Genomic DNA, 18,496 nt, shown 5'->3' with positions numbered 1-18,496 from the left:
TTTTTTCTCGACATTTCGACTTTTTTCTCGAAGTGCATAATGAAAAAAAAATCTTCCCCTAGTTATGACTAATATAGAAACATGCAGCATGTGTTGCCTTCATTGTAAGGCTGATACAAGACTTTACATTTTTTGCGGCTCCAGACATATTTGTTTTTTGTGTTTTTGGTCCAATATGGCTCTTTCAACATTTTGGGTTGCCGACCCCTGATCTAATCTAACCTGAATAACATAAACTTGCCTGACAAACTGTCTCACATCACCAAACCTCTACATAACACACAGCTGTGGTTGTTGATCGTTTCACCTCGCAGGGGGATCCGTTAAACCGAGCCGCTGTGGACTACCTCTCTCTAATCGATGACGGCTTTGAGGGAGAAGGAGCACCGGGAAGGAAGAGGCTGAAGAAAACGGACGAGGGACTTTACGCCTGTGACATTTGTGAAAAAACCTTCCAGAAGAGCAGTTCGCTGCTCCGACACAAATACGAGCACACGGGTACGAAACTCGCTCGCAGTCGCACTCACGTGTGATGTTCGCTTTTTAATTTTGAGATAACCAAAATATTTGAATTGTCAAAGGAAAATGTTTGCATTTTGGGAGAAATTAAAGCAGCACTATGTAACTTTTCCACCTTAATATCATAACTTTGAGGTGCATGGTAGGAACCCTTCCACACTAAAAAACTACAAATTTTTACGGCTTTGACTGCTTTACGGCATACGCCACTTCCCCCTCCTTCCCGATTCGTAGTGGAGACGAAAATTGGCAGGGGCGCAGAGCTCAGCAGAAGCTGGTAACCCGTTCCTGTGTTGTAGCTGCAGCAGCTCCATACATAACAGACGTGGGGAAAAGATCGCTAATGGTTTAACTTTTCACCGCTTTCCTGCTTGGAGGCAGAACCACGGAGGCCGAGTACCTGACATAACAAAGAGTCGTCGGCTCGGCTGGATCGCGGCTGTAACGACCAAACATAACCTTCCACAGTAAACCACAAACAAACACTCACACAGACCGGGGTCGGATCAAAACACAGGTTTTATTCCCCACTTCTCGAGCTAAACGCAGTTGCTGGCCAGCTCTCTGCGGTGCAATTAACCCCAATCATCAGATAAAACTAGTTTGTTGAGGAAAAAATATTAACTCCGTTTGTAGCTGCAGAAGAAAAAAAATAATCTCACGAGGAAAACAAAAATATTGCTCACGCCTCGGAGCCTCTTCAACATAATATAGCAGTCAAAAAAAAGAAAAGAAAAGTAAGAGTAATACAAAACATGTACTGTATGTTGTACTATTATACTAATTTATTGAAACACATGGCGAGTCAAACATTTACCAAAGCAGCTGCCAAACACTCCTAAACAAGGTCGCCTAAGACGTCGGTTGTGCAGAACTGCAGCAGTAAGTCCTGATTGGAGCTCCACTCTTTAGTAAGGATTTCATATGAACCCAAACCGTTAATGATCATTATTTTCTCCATATACCGCTCCCTGGCTTCCTTGTTTAAGGTATCCTGGTAAATTCCAGTTCCTTTCCAGCAGTTTAACATCTTTTATTTTGCCTTCCGTCTGTTCACTTGGTGAAACAGAAAAGTAGTTTTGAAAGTCCGTCCCGTCTTCATTCGCAATCAAAACAAATGCACACGACGGGGACAGGAGTTTTCCGGCAGTACACGCTGGTGCTCATGGGAAATGTAGTGTTCTTTCTGGTAAAGCACTACCGCTTTTGTCCAAAGGAACCGCCAAACTCAACAAAAGCTGAAAGTTACGTTGTGCTGCTTTAATTCAGTTTGAATGTCTGTAAGCAAAATATGGAGTAAACAGCTAGTTAAGTTGATGAAGCACAGACGTGAGAAAACGGGACACAGCTCTTTCCAAAAGGTAACAACATCTGCCAGAAGTTACTTTTACTGCTCTAACATGAAGACAATTTTGATTTTTGATTTAATCCTTAAAAGTAGTAAACCCTTAAAACAACAAATTGTGTTACGTGAGGTAACGTGTCATAGGCCAGCCCATGACTCACACGAAAGGCCACAAGCAGTCACATTTACACTTGGGTTTTTCACATTGGAGAAGTGGCTTTTTTTGTTTATTAGTGAGATTTTAGAGGTGCTGTTTGTTACATGTTGTTACTTTTGGACAGAGCTGGGTAGAGTAGCCAAAAATTGTACTCAAGTAAAAGTACTGTTACTTCAGAATAATAGGACTCAAGTAGAAGTAAAAAGTAGTCATCCAAATAATTACTTAAAGTAAAAAGAGTAAAAGTAAAAAACTACTCAAGTACTGAGTAACTGTTGAGTAACGCTGATTTATTTTTTTAACACAACCATTCAAACAGACAAAAGTACAAAATAATCATCTTCAGGCAAATTAAATCAATAAAATAATAAAATAAATTAAAATTAATAAAAAATAGATTAAATTAAGATAATCTTAAAGTAAATTCAAGTACTTTAATAAATAATAAAATAAATAAAATAACAGAATAAAAAAATAAATTAAGCACAAGTAGCATAAAATTTCAAGTCTTTGTACTTTTCTTTTTTAACCAGGCAGAACTAGAACAAGCCCATGAACTCATAGAAACTCTGTGTGTGTTTGAGTCTGTGTAAATGTGACAAAACATGCAAAAACAAACATTTTCCCAAAGAATCACCCAGTGATGGTATGAGATTGATGCGTACGCGGATAAAAGGGATAAAAGAAAAGTAACAGCTCAACGTAGCCTAATGTAGCGGAGTAAGAGTAACAGTTTCTTCTTCGCAAATCTACTCAAGTAAAAGTAAAAAGTATAGTGATTCAAAACTACTCCTAAAAGTACAACATTTCCCAAAACTTACTCAAGTAAATGTAACGGAGTAAATGTAACTCGTTACTACCCACCTCTGCTTTTGGACAGAGCCAGGCTCCCTGTTTCATTGATTCCAGCGTTACGGTAAACAACTATGAGCACGGTTCCTCTGAGGACCTTTTTTGTTAAAGAAAAACTACTACTTATAAAAAATGTTATGTGTTTGCTTATTTTTTTTTGTAGAGGAGGAATAAATGTATATGTGTTGTTTACAGGCAAGCGTCCTCATGAGTGCAAGATCTGCAACAAGGCCTTCAAGCATAAGCACCACCTGATTGAACACAGCCGTCTGCACTCCGGGGAGAAACCCTACCAATGTGACAAGTGCGGCAAGCGCTTCTCCCACTCAGGCTCGTACTCGCAGCACATGAACCACCGCTACGCGTACTGCAGCAAAGACCTGGATCAAGACCAGGACCAGGAGGAGATGCCCCTCACGCCGGGGGCAGGGAATCACCTGGGGGGCAGCCTCACCGAAGACGCCCCTCTCTCTGTGGACGACACCCAGACTGCCCACTCCTTTCTTAGCGACTCCAGTCTGGACGGAGCTCTGGACGCGCTCAAGGAAGAGGAGGAGGAAGAGGATGAGGAGGAAGAAGAGGGAGATGAAGTTTGTGAGGGGCATGTGAGTTTGTCAGAGGTAGCAGATAAGCTGAGAGGTAACGCTACGAAGGACTCACCTACGGTGGAGAATGCAGAGCAGAACCAGACAAACAGCTTTAACATGGACAAACATATTGATGACGAAGAGAACAACAGAGATAGCGAGGACCAGAATGAAGACTTGAACACATTTGAAATGAACCTAGAAATAAAAGAGTTACCAAGAATAAAAACTTAAGGTGATTTTTAACTAGCTGTTACCTTGCAAAAATGTAAATATTAAGATTTTTTTTTTTTTTTTACATATATAATAGCTCTGCTGGGTATCTTTCTTGTTTTACAGCAAGAAGAAATGCACAGACCAACCAAAGGATACATGGCCTTAAACTAAATATAACGATACAAAAAAATATTTGTGGCAATACAGATTTCAGTATTTTATCATGTCAAATACACTTGACTTACCTTCAGTGTTGTTTGTTTTGAATGTTTTTTATTCCACTCATCTGAGGTCATGTCACAAACCGAGTGACATTAAATGCTTGCTGTTGCTGCTGCTGCTGCTGTTGCTGTTGCTGTTGCCTGTTGCACAAAACAAACAATTCTGTTTTGTCAATGTACTTTTCTTTCTTTTTTTAAAGTTCATCTGCAATACTTTGACAGTACAAACTGTCTAACTCAGGGGTCGGCAGCCCAAAATGTTGAAAGAGCCATATTGGACCAAAAACATTCATTATGCACTTCGAGAAAAAAGTCGAAATTTCGAGAAAAAAGTTGAAATGTCAAGATTAATGTTGAAGTACAATCTTGAGACAAAAGTCGAAATGTCAAGAAAAAAGTCCAAATGTCGAGAAAAAAGTTGAAATGTTGAGAAAAAAGTCAAAATGTCGAGAGAAAAAAGTCAAAATATTGAGAAAAAAGTCGAAATTTTGAGAAAAAAGTCGAAATTTTGAGAAAAAAGTCGAAATATCGAGATTAAAAAGGAAAGGAAAAAGTAAGAAAAAAGAGAAAAAAAGGAAAAAAGAAGAAAAAAATAGAAAAAAACAAGAAAGAAAAGGAAAAAAGAGAAAAAAATAAGAAAGAAAGGGAAAAAAGGTCAAACATTTTTGAAAAAGCTCCAGGAGCCACTAGGGCGGCGCTAAAGAGCCGCATGCGGCTCTAGAGCCGCGGGTTGCCGACCCCTGGTCTAACTGGATCAAAAGACTCAGAAAGCTAAAAGATTCAGTCATATTAACAGATACCTTGGTTTTGTACATTTTATATATACATATATATATATATATATATATATATATATATATATATATATATATATATATATATATATATATATATATATATATATATACATACAGTATATATACGCACATGCACACACAACTAACTGTAAACACGTTTCAGTTAAAATGCACATGCAGCCATTGCTTTGCCTCAAAACATGTGAGCATCATATGCAGTTGAAGTTTATGATTTCAGGACTTTTATACTTTATGCTGTGAAATCAAAAGGTATAACCAACTCTTTTCTTCAGGTCAACTAAGGTGCTTAGTGGCTTCAGTGTTTAATGCTATAAGTGAGGAGTAAAAAGAGGAACGACTAGAAGGTGGCTGTTTATTTATTGCTTAACCAAAGAGCAGTGGACTGCACCTTTTCTTTTTGTTTTTAAATAAATGAATACCTGTCTGAATGGACGGTTATTACTATATTCCTGTATTGAAAAGATGAAGTCAATGTCCACAGGTTGCACCTTCTCAGTGTTTTTCGATTGTTAATCAGAGAGCTGCCTGATTTCACGTAGTGCTAAAATTGCCGCCATTTCTCGTAATAATTTACATGTGCCACAGTCTATTTTTACACCGCTGGAATAATAATTTGTCACACATTTTTGCTTTTCTGTTGAGGTGTGGCAAGAGGGGCCAAGACTCAGGACGCGTATATCAATTTTAACTTCCTCTTTCTGACTGCGGTGTAGTCAACGTGAAAAGTGCCTCAGATATACTCAGACACTGTGAGTAATCCGACAAAGCCTTGGTACGATGAGATAAGAGGTTGGTGCATGAGGTGTGACTAAGCTTGCAGCATTCGTGCATACCGTGCGCCAAGGACACTTCACGGTCATAATAGCAGTACGTTTGTGCGAGTGTGTTTGTGCGTTTATGGCCAAAGATATGCACGTGTGAGATGCCAACCTCTGTTAGGTTTGCATTTACTTACCTGTAATTTTCAGGCCAAAGAACAGGTGATAATGTATTTTACCTTCATTCTCTTTCCCCACACTTTATATTACATGCTGTTTGTCATTTGTCCTCACACCCAAGCAACTTGTTTTTGTATTAACATTTTATATATTTTTTTGGGATGTTTGTAATAAAACTGTAAATAATTTGTCACCAGAATCTTCTATTTCATTTATTTTTCTAATTAAAAAAGACATATTTTTTCCATCTTGTCCTGATTTATGACCTCACAATGCAGATTTATTCAGAGAAAAATAAAAAAAATTAAAAGGTTTTACATACCAGTCCAATGTGTTGATGATGATACATTTACATTTTAAAGGTACAGTAGATATGACATAAGATTTGGGTAATTTTAAACAGGAGGGAACTGAAAAGGCTCTTTGAAAGACCAATAAAACATTGTGGCTTTCTTGATATTTCAACAAAAGCTCTGACATGCGGATGAGGTAGAATTGAAGCTTGGCTGTGGCCTGGGTCGCTCAGTTTCCCATCACAGTAAACAGTTTCCATCACACTGAAGGTCGCCAGAGTGCTTTATTACCGTGTTTTTTGTGGCTCTGTCTATTTGCATGATGATTCATCAAAAGGGCCTGCGTTACTGTTATGAGACTATGTGTGTGTGTGTGTGTGTGTGTGTGTGTGTGTGTGGAGCAGGGGCATGAATTGCCCGAGAGGCACTAGTGATATTTTAAACCCTGAACTTTAGGTTAATTGAGACATTAGCAGGTGACAAAGGTCATGTACTTGATGCAACGCATCAGCGGTGTCAAGCCAAGTGTGACGGCAGCGACTGACGGTGGCAGGTTTGTTGGACGGCGCGGCTGGTGTGTATTAAAAGTGCCATTTATTGAAATGCAGTCTGAAGTCCCGTTTGTGATAAACATGGGTGGGAAATTATGGGTGTCATTCTCGACGACTCACGCATGAGCAGGAGGTTTTCTGAACGGGGGCTCTGCAGTCATAAGTTTCAATTTCCAGCAACAGCTGTGAACGCAGATACAGATGTGGAACTGCGGTCGGCAGAAAAACTTTTCCCTAATATGCCTCATCTTTCATTCTACCTACAATTAATCTACAAGTCAAATAAATGATGTGAGAAGATTCTGAAAGAAAGAAATAATATGTGACTGGTTAGCGTCTGACCTGCGTCAGACAGCGTTCACAGCCACTAGCGTGCATGAGAAGAATTGGACAAAGCCTGATGTGATGTCATACACAGATTAATGAAAAGTGACTTTAAAGCCCTATTTTCTCTGATTGATGCCATCTTGGCAGGAGTAGACTCAATCCAACCTTGTTAATCTTAAAACGGGCAAAATAACACGCCAACTTTTTCTCAGTTACCAAAAGTAGCTATTTTAGCTTAGCTCATGCTTAGCTCTGATGCTAATTGTCCTCACATGTCCTTGTTTCAGTTCCTGCTACCGAAATGTCATCTGAAACAAAGACCGGTTGAGCTAGGGTTGCCACCTTTCAGAAATAGAAATAAGGGACGCCCTGATTTCAGCAGCGCAGGAGCCAAAAAAAAGCCCTGAAACTTCTAAACTGAATAAAAATGTGTTTATTTTATATGAAAAAACAAAATGCTTTGATTTAAAGTTTAAAGTGCTTTAATAGCATTGAACTTGCATGACTGTACAGACAGACAACCATACTAGCAACTGAAATAGCCTCCTATGCTACGTATGTCCACATCAGCCCAGATGCATAATATAGCCTACAGGTGAAGAATATGGTGTAAAAGTTAATTTATTTCAATAATTCAACTAGAATATGGTGTAAAAGTTAATTTATTTCAATAATTCAACTAGAATATGGTGTAAAAGTTAATTTATTTCAATAATTCAACTAGAACATGGTGTAAAAGTTAATTTATTTCAATAATTCAACTAGAATATGGTGTAAAGGTTAATTTATTTCAATAATTCAACCAGAATATGGTGTAAAAGTAAATTTATTTAAATAATTCAACTAGAATATGGTGTAAAAGTTAATGAAAATACGGCACAAATCGCCTCCCGTATTAGTTCAATACGGGACGCAACATTTTTTTCTCAAATAAAGGACGATTCCGTATTTTACGGGACGGGTGGCAACCCTAGGTTGAGCTGAACCACCTTTGCCCTTCCAGGCCAACCCAGACCTGGATCTGACATTCTCTTAGTTCAAGTAAATAGGGGTCATGGATTTGAAATTTAGCCACACAACAATAAAACAAAATTACTTGCAGTAGCAGGCTGGAAGTGTGTTTATTTCTGCTGTAAAGTTGGAGTCAGTGGAAATGGACTCACTTTTGGAGCCAGCTCCTGGTGCTCATTCATGGGACTGCACTTCTGCGATGGCTTCCAAATGGAAACGCAAAAGTTGGACCTTATTCACATCTCTCAGTTTGGAGATTCAGGGAGGAGCTCTGATAATCAATAATCAATTAATTAGATAATTTATTGGATGGGAACTAAGCTCAGAGCTAAAATAACTCAAGAATCTAAATCATTTCATACTTCATAGGCCTACATTTTATTATCATGCAAGATCACCACATATAACTCATAGTTCAGTCTCAGACAACCACCATAGTCTTATCACCATGTACTGACAGTAAACAATCAACAACGTGGTTAGGAAGAAGCAGCAAGTAGCCTTCATAGATATTTAATCTAGTTTTATAGTTGGCACGTCAATAAACAAAGATTTCTAACTCGATCAGATCTTTGGTCATGAGGCGTGAGACGCCTTTGCCAACTTCCTCACACTGTACAACAAAAGACCTCCGATTTGGAGCTTTCATCAAAAGATCTCACTCTTCACTCTGATTCATTCATGAAAGTCATCTTTTCTCTATAACAGCCTAAAAGTATGCAGTGTATCCATAACATTAAACGATTAAACCAAATGATGTATCAGATATATTTACACCACATCACTTTTAGACCAGACGGTTAGTTTTCTTTGCCACGTTCTCTTAGGACATTCATGTTTCCACACCGTGTTGCAAAAAGGCATGAATCACACAGACCCAGTTCATGTCACCATTTGATGCTAAACTTATTATATAATTATAATAATACATTTTTAAAAATCCAGCACATGGTTTTTGCTCAGAGGTATGAACCTGATTCTCCAAATTGGGAGCGCTGTGACCTCCTTTGCTACACTAGTTACTCAAAATTACTCACAGTAGGCCATATGAAAAAGGAAAAAAATAAACTTTTACCAAACAAAATGAATATATATATATATATATATATATATATATATATATATATATATATATATATATATATATATATATATATATATATATTAAACCCATTAAATAATTACAAGTAGTTAAACTCTTAAAATTTTCTAAAAAAAAAAAAAAAAATATATATATATATATATATATATATATATATATATATATATATATATATATATATATATATAAATTAAACCCATTAAATAATTACAAGTAGTTAAACTCTTAAAATTTGCCAATGCAGGTTTGAATCATGAAAACTGTTTTGACAACTATCTGGGTGTGAAACATATAACAGATGTGTTTCCCAACTTTCTGACTTATGTCTGTCTACAGCTTTGATGAACACAACCCAGACTGAAAATCATGTTCATCTGATGCTGCAAACAAAATAACCAGCTACAGCTGCAAAATGGTTTGGTAAAATACTGTAAGGTGGTTACATCGCTCCAAGTGCGAAGCAAAATGCGTCGCAGGGGATTTTTCTGCATCATTTTGCAATGCCGCCGTTGTTTTGCTCATGTTTAACGACATGAAACACAATTAGTGATTTTTCATTGTTTCAAACAGAGAGATGTAAGAGGTAGCGGCGGCGGCGGTGATGGAGAGGGAGGAGGGGGTAAGGAGGGTGTTTTCCTTTATTTTGTGTCTGCATCCAATTTAAGAGGCTGATTTGCACCGTCACACCAAAGTGGAATAAAAGACACCACGAAGCTCACACTGCAGCAGTTATTTTATTGACAGAAAAATGTCTCCAGCCCCTACAACCAGAGGTGGGGAGTAACGAGTTACATTTACTCCGTTACATTTACTTGAGTAAGTTTTGGGAAATGTTGTACTTTTAGGAGTAGTTTTGAATCACTATACTTTTTACTTTTACTTGAGTTGATTTGTGAAGGAGAAACTGTTACTTTTACTCCGCTACATTAGGCTACGTTGAGCTGTTACTTTTCTTTTATCCCTTTTATCCGTGTACGCGTCAATCTCATGACATCACTGGGTGATTCTTTGGGAAAAATGTTTGTTTTTGCATGTTTTGTCACATTTACACAGACTCAAACACACACAGAGTTTCTATGAGTTCATGGGCTTGTTCTAGTTCTGCCTGGTTAAAAAAGAAAAGTACAAAGGCTTGAAATGTGCTACTTGTGCTTAATTAATTTTTTTATTCTGTTATTCTTTTATTCATTTTATTATTTATTAAAGTACTTGAATTTACTTTAAGATTATTTTAATTTAAGTTATTTATTTTGTATTAATTTTATTTATTTTTTATTATTTTATTGATTTAATTTGCCTGAAGATGATTATTTTGTACTTTTGTCTGTTTTAATGGTTGTGTTAAAAAAATAAATCAGACGTTACTCAACAGTTACTCAGTACTTGAGTAGTTTTTTCACCAAGTACTTTTTTACTTTTACTCAAGTAATTATTTGGATGACTACTTTTTACTTCTACCTGAGTCATATTATTCTGAAGTAACAGTACTTTTACTTGAGTACAGTTTTTGGCTACTCTACCCAGCTCTGCCTACAACTGAGCGAGAACCAAACAAACGACTCAAAAAACCCGTGAAACATTGAACGCACCAGCGCTTCCAGGTCGTCCTCGTTTAACGCAATGAATGTTGCCATCCAGCATAATAATAATGCATGGAGACGCATCTGGCGAGGCCCTGCGACTGAGGGACGGACATGTAAACGCTGATATAAACTGCACACACATGCATTTGGATCAAATAAACAAGTGTGGTTTGTCTTCTCAAACTGAAAATATCTCGGGAGTCAATCAAATTTAAGGATGTCCTTGGCAGTGGACGTGGTTTCAAGTTAAGACAACTCCTCATTAATCAGCTACACGCAGCTCTGGGCCCTTCCAACCAAGCTCACATGACTTGAAATGATACAAACACAAAAATGAAGGAATACATTTAATAAAACTTTTAAGCCCACTCACTCCCCACCCCCCCACAGTGCCGCCTTTTAGCTCTTTTTTGTCTTTTGCCAAACCCACAGTCAATATAAAATTACCAAAGCCACAAAGTGAGAGGGTTTGTGTGTGTGTTTAAAAGGGGGGGTGGGGGTGGTGGGGGTGTCCACATTTTTAAAACATATGCATTTCCAGTTCCCCTTTTGTTCTGTTATTAAAAGCAGCGTTTGCACCAATCACAGGGGATGCCTCTGCTTGCCTGGTTTCTGAGGCTTCACATATCTCCACACATCTCCACTATCTGTCACGCAGCTTGTCCTTAGATACAAACAACCTGACAGAAACATCCTGCGAAAGAAAAAAAATCACAAAAAAAAGATCACGTTGGTTGTTTCACATGTTTTTTATTAGAGGAGAGGTAACAATCAGGTTCAAGTAACAGTTTAACAGCGTAATCTTCACATTTAAAGCAAATGCATCAGTTTGAATTGGGCTAATATTTGCAGTTAAACACTTTATGCAAAGTGCTACTAATAATTTCACAAAGACAGTATTTCACATATTTACAGCTTCATCATTGTTAACTTAAAACAAGAAGTTTTGCACTAATAAAAATAGGCAGATTTAAATTTGTACAACATGGAAAGCTCGGAGGGTCGACACTAAAAAGTAGCCTACTAAAAAAGGATCATTTGCCGCCCAGTTGGCACATTCATCCCATCAATAAAATCACACTTTCAGAGAGATATTTCTCAAATAAACTCCCAAAACCTCTCCGTATAAACACTGGGTAATGTCAGCGGAGATGCAGGGAGGTTAACGCGGCCTGGCTTGCTTCTTTTCCTATTTGGAGTACATCAAACGGACGCTCCAGGTGAGATCTGTCCGTATGTCTCACAAACATGCTGGTAGTCGTGTTTTCACAGTGAGATGGCTGTTGAGTTTTTCATCAGTGCTTACGTTTAGACACGCTCCTCCTCCGGTTTCTTCATGAATAACTGAGTAAATGCACAGCTAGCTGGGCAGGCTGAGGGATACTCATTTGGATCAAGCCTGAAACATTAAGTGGAAAGTGACAACGAGGCGTCTGCTCCAGCTGTGCGCCACATCTGCACTCAAAAGGAAGAAGTACTGCAGCTAAAATTGACTTTTTTTTTTTTTCCTATTATTGTTTTAACGGTGCTTTATATAAAAAGGCCAGATGTTATGATTAGCAGCTTTTCTGTACTGGTTTGTTTTTACCCCCGTAATTATCTTTTGATGTGAAATCCATTTTCTAGCATATGAGCGTACAGGCATTGCTGCAATGCTTATGCTTATGTCTGATTGGCAGAGCACGCTGAGCCGCCACCTCCTCCTCCTCCTCCTCCTCCCAGTCGTAAACGATCAAGAGAAGCCTCTCGTTCCGAAGATGTGGTCAAACTCGCTGAGGATGAGCTCCACTGCCTGGTTCTGGTAAACCATATTCACCGCCATGTTGCCGTTGTCCCGCTCCGGGCGCAGTAGCGTCGGCCCGAACACGATACCGATGTTCTGGGTGGTCATTCTGTTGGAGTCCGAACGCTCCAACACTCTGCGAGGATTACAAAAAAATTGGAGAGTTAATGGCACCTTAAATATTAAAAATGAAAAGCTCTGCATGAAGAAACTTTGAAATGTTGTCAACTCCAATTAACGAAAAACCAGAGGTGTCAAAAGTATTCACATTCATTACTCAGGTAGAAGAATAGATACTAGAGTTTAAAAATACTCCTGTAGAAGTTGAAGTATCAACTCAAGTTTTTTACTCAAGTAAAAGTATAAAAGTACTGGTTTCAAAACTACTTAAAGTATAAAAGTAAAAGTAATGTAAGGGTGAAAAAAGCCATTAAGGACAAAAGCCATTGAAAATGAATGTATCTTAGTATAATGCAAATATATTAAAGAAGCATATATGTGTACTATTGAGCATTAACATGTGTTTCAGAGAGCAGGAGATATGATGACTAGTTGTCTATAAGTATTGTAATGGTGCAAAAAGTCAAACTTCAGAGGCATGTTATCATTTATCCTAACCTTTATTGGAATGTACATCCAAGTTAGTTGCAGGAATCTGAGGGAACGGATGTAAGAACAAAACTGGACAAGAACATCTGAAACAACCACAACCAAATTCACTCTATCCGGATGGAGCAATTTAACTGGATAGTTTCTTTTAAAGGCCAAAATGAAATAGAGTAACAAGGCTGTTTTTAAATGTAAGGAGTAAAAAGTACAGATAATTGCGTGAAAATGTAAGGAGTAAAAGTAAAAAGTCGTCTGAAAAATAATTACTCCAGTGAAGTATAGATAACCAAAGTTTATCAAAGTATTTGTACTTTGTTACTTGACACCTCTGCGAAAAACACAATCTAACCAAATTCTGAGCCGTCAAGCACTTTTCATTTCTTACTTCGACACCTAAAAACCTTTAATTCTTTGCACTTTTAAACCTTTGACCTCTCTCTAGAGTCAGGTGTTCCAGGTGAGGAGATGCGATTGGAAGTGTGGGGTTTGTGCGGGGCTTTATTTCTCCCCCGTAGAGGAATGCAACGTTTGTACAGTGTGCACTCCTATCAACAGACCGGTCAGTGTGGATGATGCCTGCTTCATAACAACTCACAGCATTGTATAATAAATCTATTGTACTTGGCTGTGGTCACACACACGGCCAACGTGGTCCTCTCTCTGCAGAAACACAATGTTTTCCACATGGAGGACAGCATTCCAGGACATCGGCATCTATGGAGAGAGGTGTGCTGCGCATGTGCGGAGAAAACTCACATCGACTGATGAGCTATACTTCCTTGGAATCCTGACACTCGGGAGTGTAAAAGATGTGCGACAGAGGAAAAGGACGCAAAAAATGCTCCTACATCAACAGTGAGACAAAGTGTCTACAAATAAGAGTAAATCAAGACTGATGAAATACTCTCGAAGAGTGGAAATCACAACGAGGGCACACACTGCAATCTTAACCCTTTAATGCATGATATTCAATAATTGAAACATGAATTTCTGAGACTACGGTACCATCCCATTAAGAATGGGTGATATTTTACCGTTCACGATAAACCGTCCAAAAAATTCCCCATGGTAAGAATTTGACATCTCGCGGTAAAAACGATAAATTCCTGTTGATGATGTTTTTGTGTAAAGATGATTTAAGGGAGGAAGGAAGGAAGGAAGGAAGGAAGGAAGGAAGGAAGGAAGGAAGGAAGGAAGGAAGGAAGGGAAAAAAGAATGAAGGAAGGAAGGAAGGAAGGAAGGAAGGAAGAATGAAAGAAGGAAAGAAAGAAGGAAGGAAGGGAGAAAAGAAGGATGGAAGGAAGCAAGGAAGGAAGGAAGGAAGGAAGGAAGGAAGGAAGGGAAAAAAGAATGAAGCAAGGAAGGAAGGAAGGAAGGAAGGAAGGAAGGAAGGAAGGAAGGAAGGAAGGAAGGGAAAAAAGAATGAAGGAAGCAAGGAAGGAAGGAAGGAAGGAAGGAAGGAAGGAAGGAAGGAAGGAAGGAAGGAAGGAAGGAAGGAAGGAAGGAAGGAAGGAAGGAAGGGAAAAAAGAATGAAGCAAGAAGGAAGGAAGGAAGGAAGGAAGGAAGGAAGGAAGGAAGGAAGGAGGGAAGGAAGGAAGGAGGGAAAAAGAATGAAGCAAGGAAGGAAGGAAGGAAGGAAGGAAGGAAGGAGGGAAGGAAGGAAGGAAGGAAGGGAGAAAAGAAGGAAGGAAGGAAGGAAGGAAGGAAGGAAGGAAGGAAGGGAAAAAGAATGAAGCAAGGAAGCAAGGAAGGGAAGGAGAAGAATGAAAAGAAGGAAAGAAAAGAAGGAAGGAAGGAAGGAAGGAAGGAAGGAAGGAAGGAAGGAAGGAAGGAAAGGAAGAAATGAGCCAGAAAGAAAGAAAGAAAGAAAGAAAGAAAGAAAGAAAGAAAGAAAGAAAGAAAGAAAGAAAGAAAGAAAGAAAAGAAAGAAAGAAAGAAAGAAAGAAAGAAAGAAAGAAAGAAAGAAAGAAAGAAGAAGAAAGATAAATTCCCATTAGTGTAGTTTAGTAGTATTTAGTATCTTTTAGAGCAGTGTTTTGGCTCCAAGACTGAATGTGGTGATAGATTTATAGTTACAAAGGTGGAGTTGAATTGGTATTTTTTTATCGTCATTTTTATCGTTATCAGGATAAATGCCAGAAATTATCGTGATACATTTTTTAGTCCATACCGCCCATCCCTACATACCCTCCATCCATCCATTTTCCAACAGGGACACAGCACCATAATAATCAAATATCTACATTTAAAAAAATTATAATAATAAAAAAGAAAAAAAACTTAATTGTTAATAGTGCAAAAAATGATCATCTAGAAACCGTTAAAGATGAAAATGAGGCTGTTTTTAATTGATTATATAATAAAGACTTAAAAAAATATTTTCTGTGTATTTATTCATACAGTACGTCAGGCATTAAAGGGTTAAGAGTAGAAAAGAACCTAAAAAGTAACAGAAAAACATCTGCAGAGGGATGTTTCAACTAAAGTAATTGTGTTTGAGAACTTAAAAGAAAAAAAAAAAACTTTTCAAATACATAAACCTCTTTGGAAACACGGTTTGATTCCTCGGGCCTGGACACCTCACATCTGCTGGAGGAGGAAAGACTTCAAACTTGTTTCATTACATCTGATCGGCAGTACATGACCTAAACCCCTAGGATAAGGTTGGTAAATCCATAACTGGACGGTAGAGGAAGAAGAAAAGCGAATGCTCTGTAAAGCCCAATCAACGGAGATGCTTTTCCACGACGTGAAGACGTCTGTTCGGTCAAGACATCTGAGAAAAATACCCATGAACCAAAACAGTTGCCATGATTGAAAACTCAACCCTGACTGGACTGTGTTCACTCAAGCCACGAAAAGTTCTTTCTTAAAAAAATCTGCAACTGATTTAAATACATTGTTTTTACATTTAATTGGGGCTCAGACACAGATGAGACCACGAATGTAGAAAAATCCTCGTCATTCCAGAGTCGGGCGGAGACTTTTCCTCGCAGCTCCAAACGGACGGACGTCGCTTGTTTTGGTGATCCCTGACATTTCCACCAGGGCCACCGTGAAGTTGATGTTTGTGGCTTCGAGTGAAATGTCTAAACCGCTCTTGAATGGAGCGTCATAAAAGTTGCTCCGCTCAGTCGTGTCCCCTTCATAACGGACATAACTAACATTGACGCTGGCGTTTTTTTGTCTTAATTCTTTCGCTCGTAACCGAACGTATGAACACTAACAAACCTTTTCAACAGCCTCATCTGGACTTGGTGTTTAGGGGCTGCTTTGCTAACATGGCTTTTTGGGACTGCAGGCATCGAAACAAACGGCTCACCGCCCATACGGCAGTGTCATGTCATGCTTGTGGTCAAGCAGACATTTTTACGTCTTACAAACGAGAACGAGAACAACCTGTTTGTGGATGTGACAGTAAAATCCTGGGTTTGATGCATGGTCATGTATGTACATGCATGAGGGTTTTACATGCTAGATTTGTGCGCTGCATTGTTCTAAATCCACGGGCTGTGTAATGTTAGTGTGTGTGTGTGTGTGTGTGTGTGTGTGTGTGTGTGTGTGGTGTGTGTGTGTGACCGGGGGGGACTCAGGAATGGTTTAAAGCCACAGCATGAGGCATTCTTCTAAAAATGCCATTTCCCACCAAGCCACAGAAGAAGCCAGCAATTGCTCAAAACTTCCACATTAAAAAGAGAGGAGGAAAAAAGGGAGAGAGAAGAGGGAAGAGGAAAAAAAAAAAAAAAAAAACGACATGAGTGAGGAAGAGGGCGCACGGAGAGAGAGAGAGAGAAAGAGGGAGGGAGAGAAAGAGAAAGAGAGGTTCCAGCGGTGGCGGCGGTGGTGTTGGTATGCCTTCCAGCAGGACGAACCACAAGGCTCCCATGGGATCTTCGAGGCAAGAAGGAGAGCGGAGAGAGGGGAGAAAGAAGGAAAAAGAAAAAGGAAAAAAAAGGGGATGAGAAGAGGAAAGGGAGAATTAAAAGAGAGTGAGATAAGAGAGAGGAAGTAAGGAGAGGGAGACAGTGAGAGAGTAAGGGGAGGGGAGGAGGAGGAGGTGATTGAGAAGAGTGATAATAAATGAGAAACAGAACGAGGAGAGTAAGGATTTACAGAGAGAGAGGGCGGAAAAAAAAAAAAAAAAAAAAAAAAAAAAAAAAAAATGACAGAAAGACACAGAGTTGACAAATTCATGGGGCCCACCACACCCTGGCACAAACATCAGCCTCAGAACACGCACGCTCACCCCCCTGAAGTGGAAGGAAAAACCATAGGCGGTAAAAAACACACATTTTATGTACTGTAAAAGGAACTGGCTCGCGGAACATTGCACACCATTCATCTTCCGCCAGCCTTTTCATCTTTACAGGGACCCAAACTTAACAACAGCGTGATCCTGGTACAGCGCTGGCATACTCCGAGGGCTGTGTGACCAAAGCATCCCCGGCCGGGACCCATGAGGGAACTACCCCCTCTTGTGGTCCGATTTAAATGGAAACGTTACGAGGAGGGAGATTTTTTCACCTTGCTAACAACGGGAATTTACCCTGTTTTCTTTTTCTTTCTTTCCTTTTTTCTTTCTTTCTTTCTTTCTTTCTTTCTTTCTTTCTTTCTTTCTTTCTTTCTTTCTTTCTTTCTTTCTTTTCTTTCCTTTCCTTTTTTCTTTCTTTCTTTCCTTTTTTCTTTCTTTCTTTCTTTCTTTCTTTCTTTCTTTCTTTCTTTCTTTCTTCGTCTCTGTCCTTTTGTGAGGGTCTTCCATTGCGACAGAGGAACTCCTTAACCCTTGTACTGTCTTTGGGTCAAAATTACCTAATTCTCCTCTTTCCTCCTGCTCTCCCCTTCCTTCCCTTCCTTCCTTCCTTCCTTCCTTCCTTCCTTCCTTCCTTCCTTCCTTCCTTCCTTCTTCCTTCCTTCCTTCTTTTTTCCCTTCCTTCCTTCCTTCCTTCCTTCCTTCCTTCTTCCTTCCTTCCTTCCTTCCTTCCTTCCTTCCTTCCTTCCTTCCTTCTTTTTTCCCTTCCTTCCTTCCTTCCTTCCTTCCTTCCTTCCTTCCTTCCTTCCTTCCTTCCTTCCTTCCTACTTTTTTCCCTTCCTTCTTTCTTCCTTCCTTCCTTCCTACTTTTTTCCCTTCCTTCCTTCCTTCCTTCCTTCCTTCCTTCCTTCCTTCCCTTCCTTCCTTCCTTCCTTCCTTCCTTCCTTCCCTTCCTTCCTTCCCTTCCTTCCTTCTTTTTTCCCTTCCTTCCTTCCTTCTACTTTTTTCCCTTCCTTCCTTCTTTTACTCCTGCTCTCTCCTTCCTTCTTCCCCTTCCTCTTTTCTCCCTTCCTTCCTTCCTTCCTTCCTTCCTTCATTCTTTTTCCCTTCCTTCCTTCCTTCCTTTCTTCCTTCCTTCATTCTTTTTCCCTTCCTTCCTTCCTTCCTTCCTTCCTTCCTTCCTTCCTTCCTTCCTTCCTTCCTTCCTTCTTTCCCTTCCTTCCTTCCTTCCTTCCTTCCTTCTTCCTTCTTCCTTCCTTCCTTCCTTCCTTCCTTCCTTCCTACTTTTTTCCCTTCCTTCCTTCCTTCCTTCCTTCCTTTCTTCATTCTTTTTG

At 39.2% G+C, this 18,496-nt stretch overlaps 2 protein-coding genes across 2 annotated transcripts in view; one reads left to right on the top strand and one right to left on the bottom strand.

Annotated features, from left to right (window-relative positions):
• LOC133449271 (zinc finger E-box-binding homeobox 2-like) overlaps positions 1–3,962 on the top strand; it is a 45,230-nt gene extending 41,268 nt beyond the window's left edge. The window contains exons 7-8 of the mRNA XM_061728405.1: positions 315–498; positions 3,069–3,962. Coding sequence (XP_061584389.1) covers positions 315–498; positions 3,069–3,694 — 810 coding nt within the window. The 3' untranslated portion in view covers positions 3,695–3,962. The remainder of the gene's footprint in view (positions 1–314; positions 499–3,068) is intronic.
• An 8,290-nt stretch (positions 3,963–12,252) lies between these two features.
• arhgap9 (Rho GTPase activating protein 9) overlaps positions 12,253–18,496 on the bottom strand; it is a 72,229-nt gene continuing 65,985 nt past the window's right edge. The window contains exons 14-15 of the mRNA XM_061728240.1: positions 13,345–13,457; positions 12,253–12,439 (exon numbers count right to left, since the gene is read on the bottom strand). Coding sequence (XP_061584224.1) covers positions 12,253–12,439; positions 13,345–13,457 — 300 coding nt within the window. The remainder of the gene's footprint in view (positions 12,440–13,344; positions 13,458–18,496) is intronic.

Source organism: Cololabis saira, chromosome 8, assembly GCF_033807715.1.
Source record: "Cololabis saira isolate AMF1-May2022 chromosome 8, fColSai1.1, whole genome shotgun sequence".
Classification (NCBI taxonomy): domain Eukaryota; kingdom Metazoa; phylum Chordata; class Actinopteri; order Beloniformes; family Belonidae; genus Cololabis; species Cololabis saira.
This window is presented reverse-complemented; position numbering and strand designations above follow the sequence as displayed.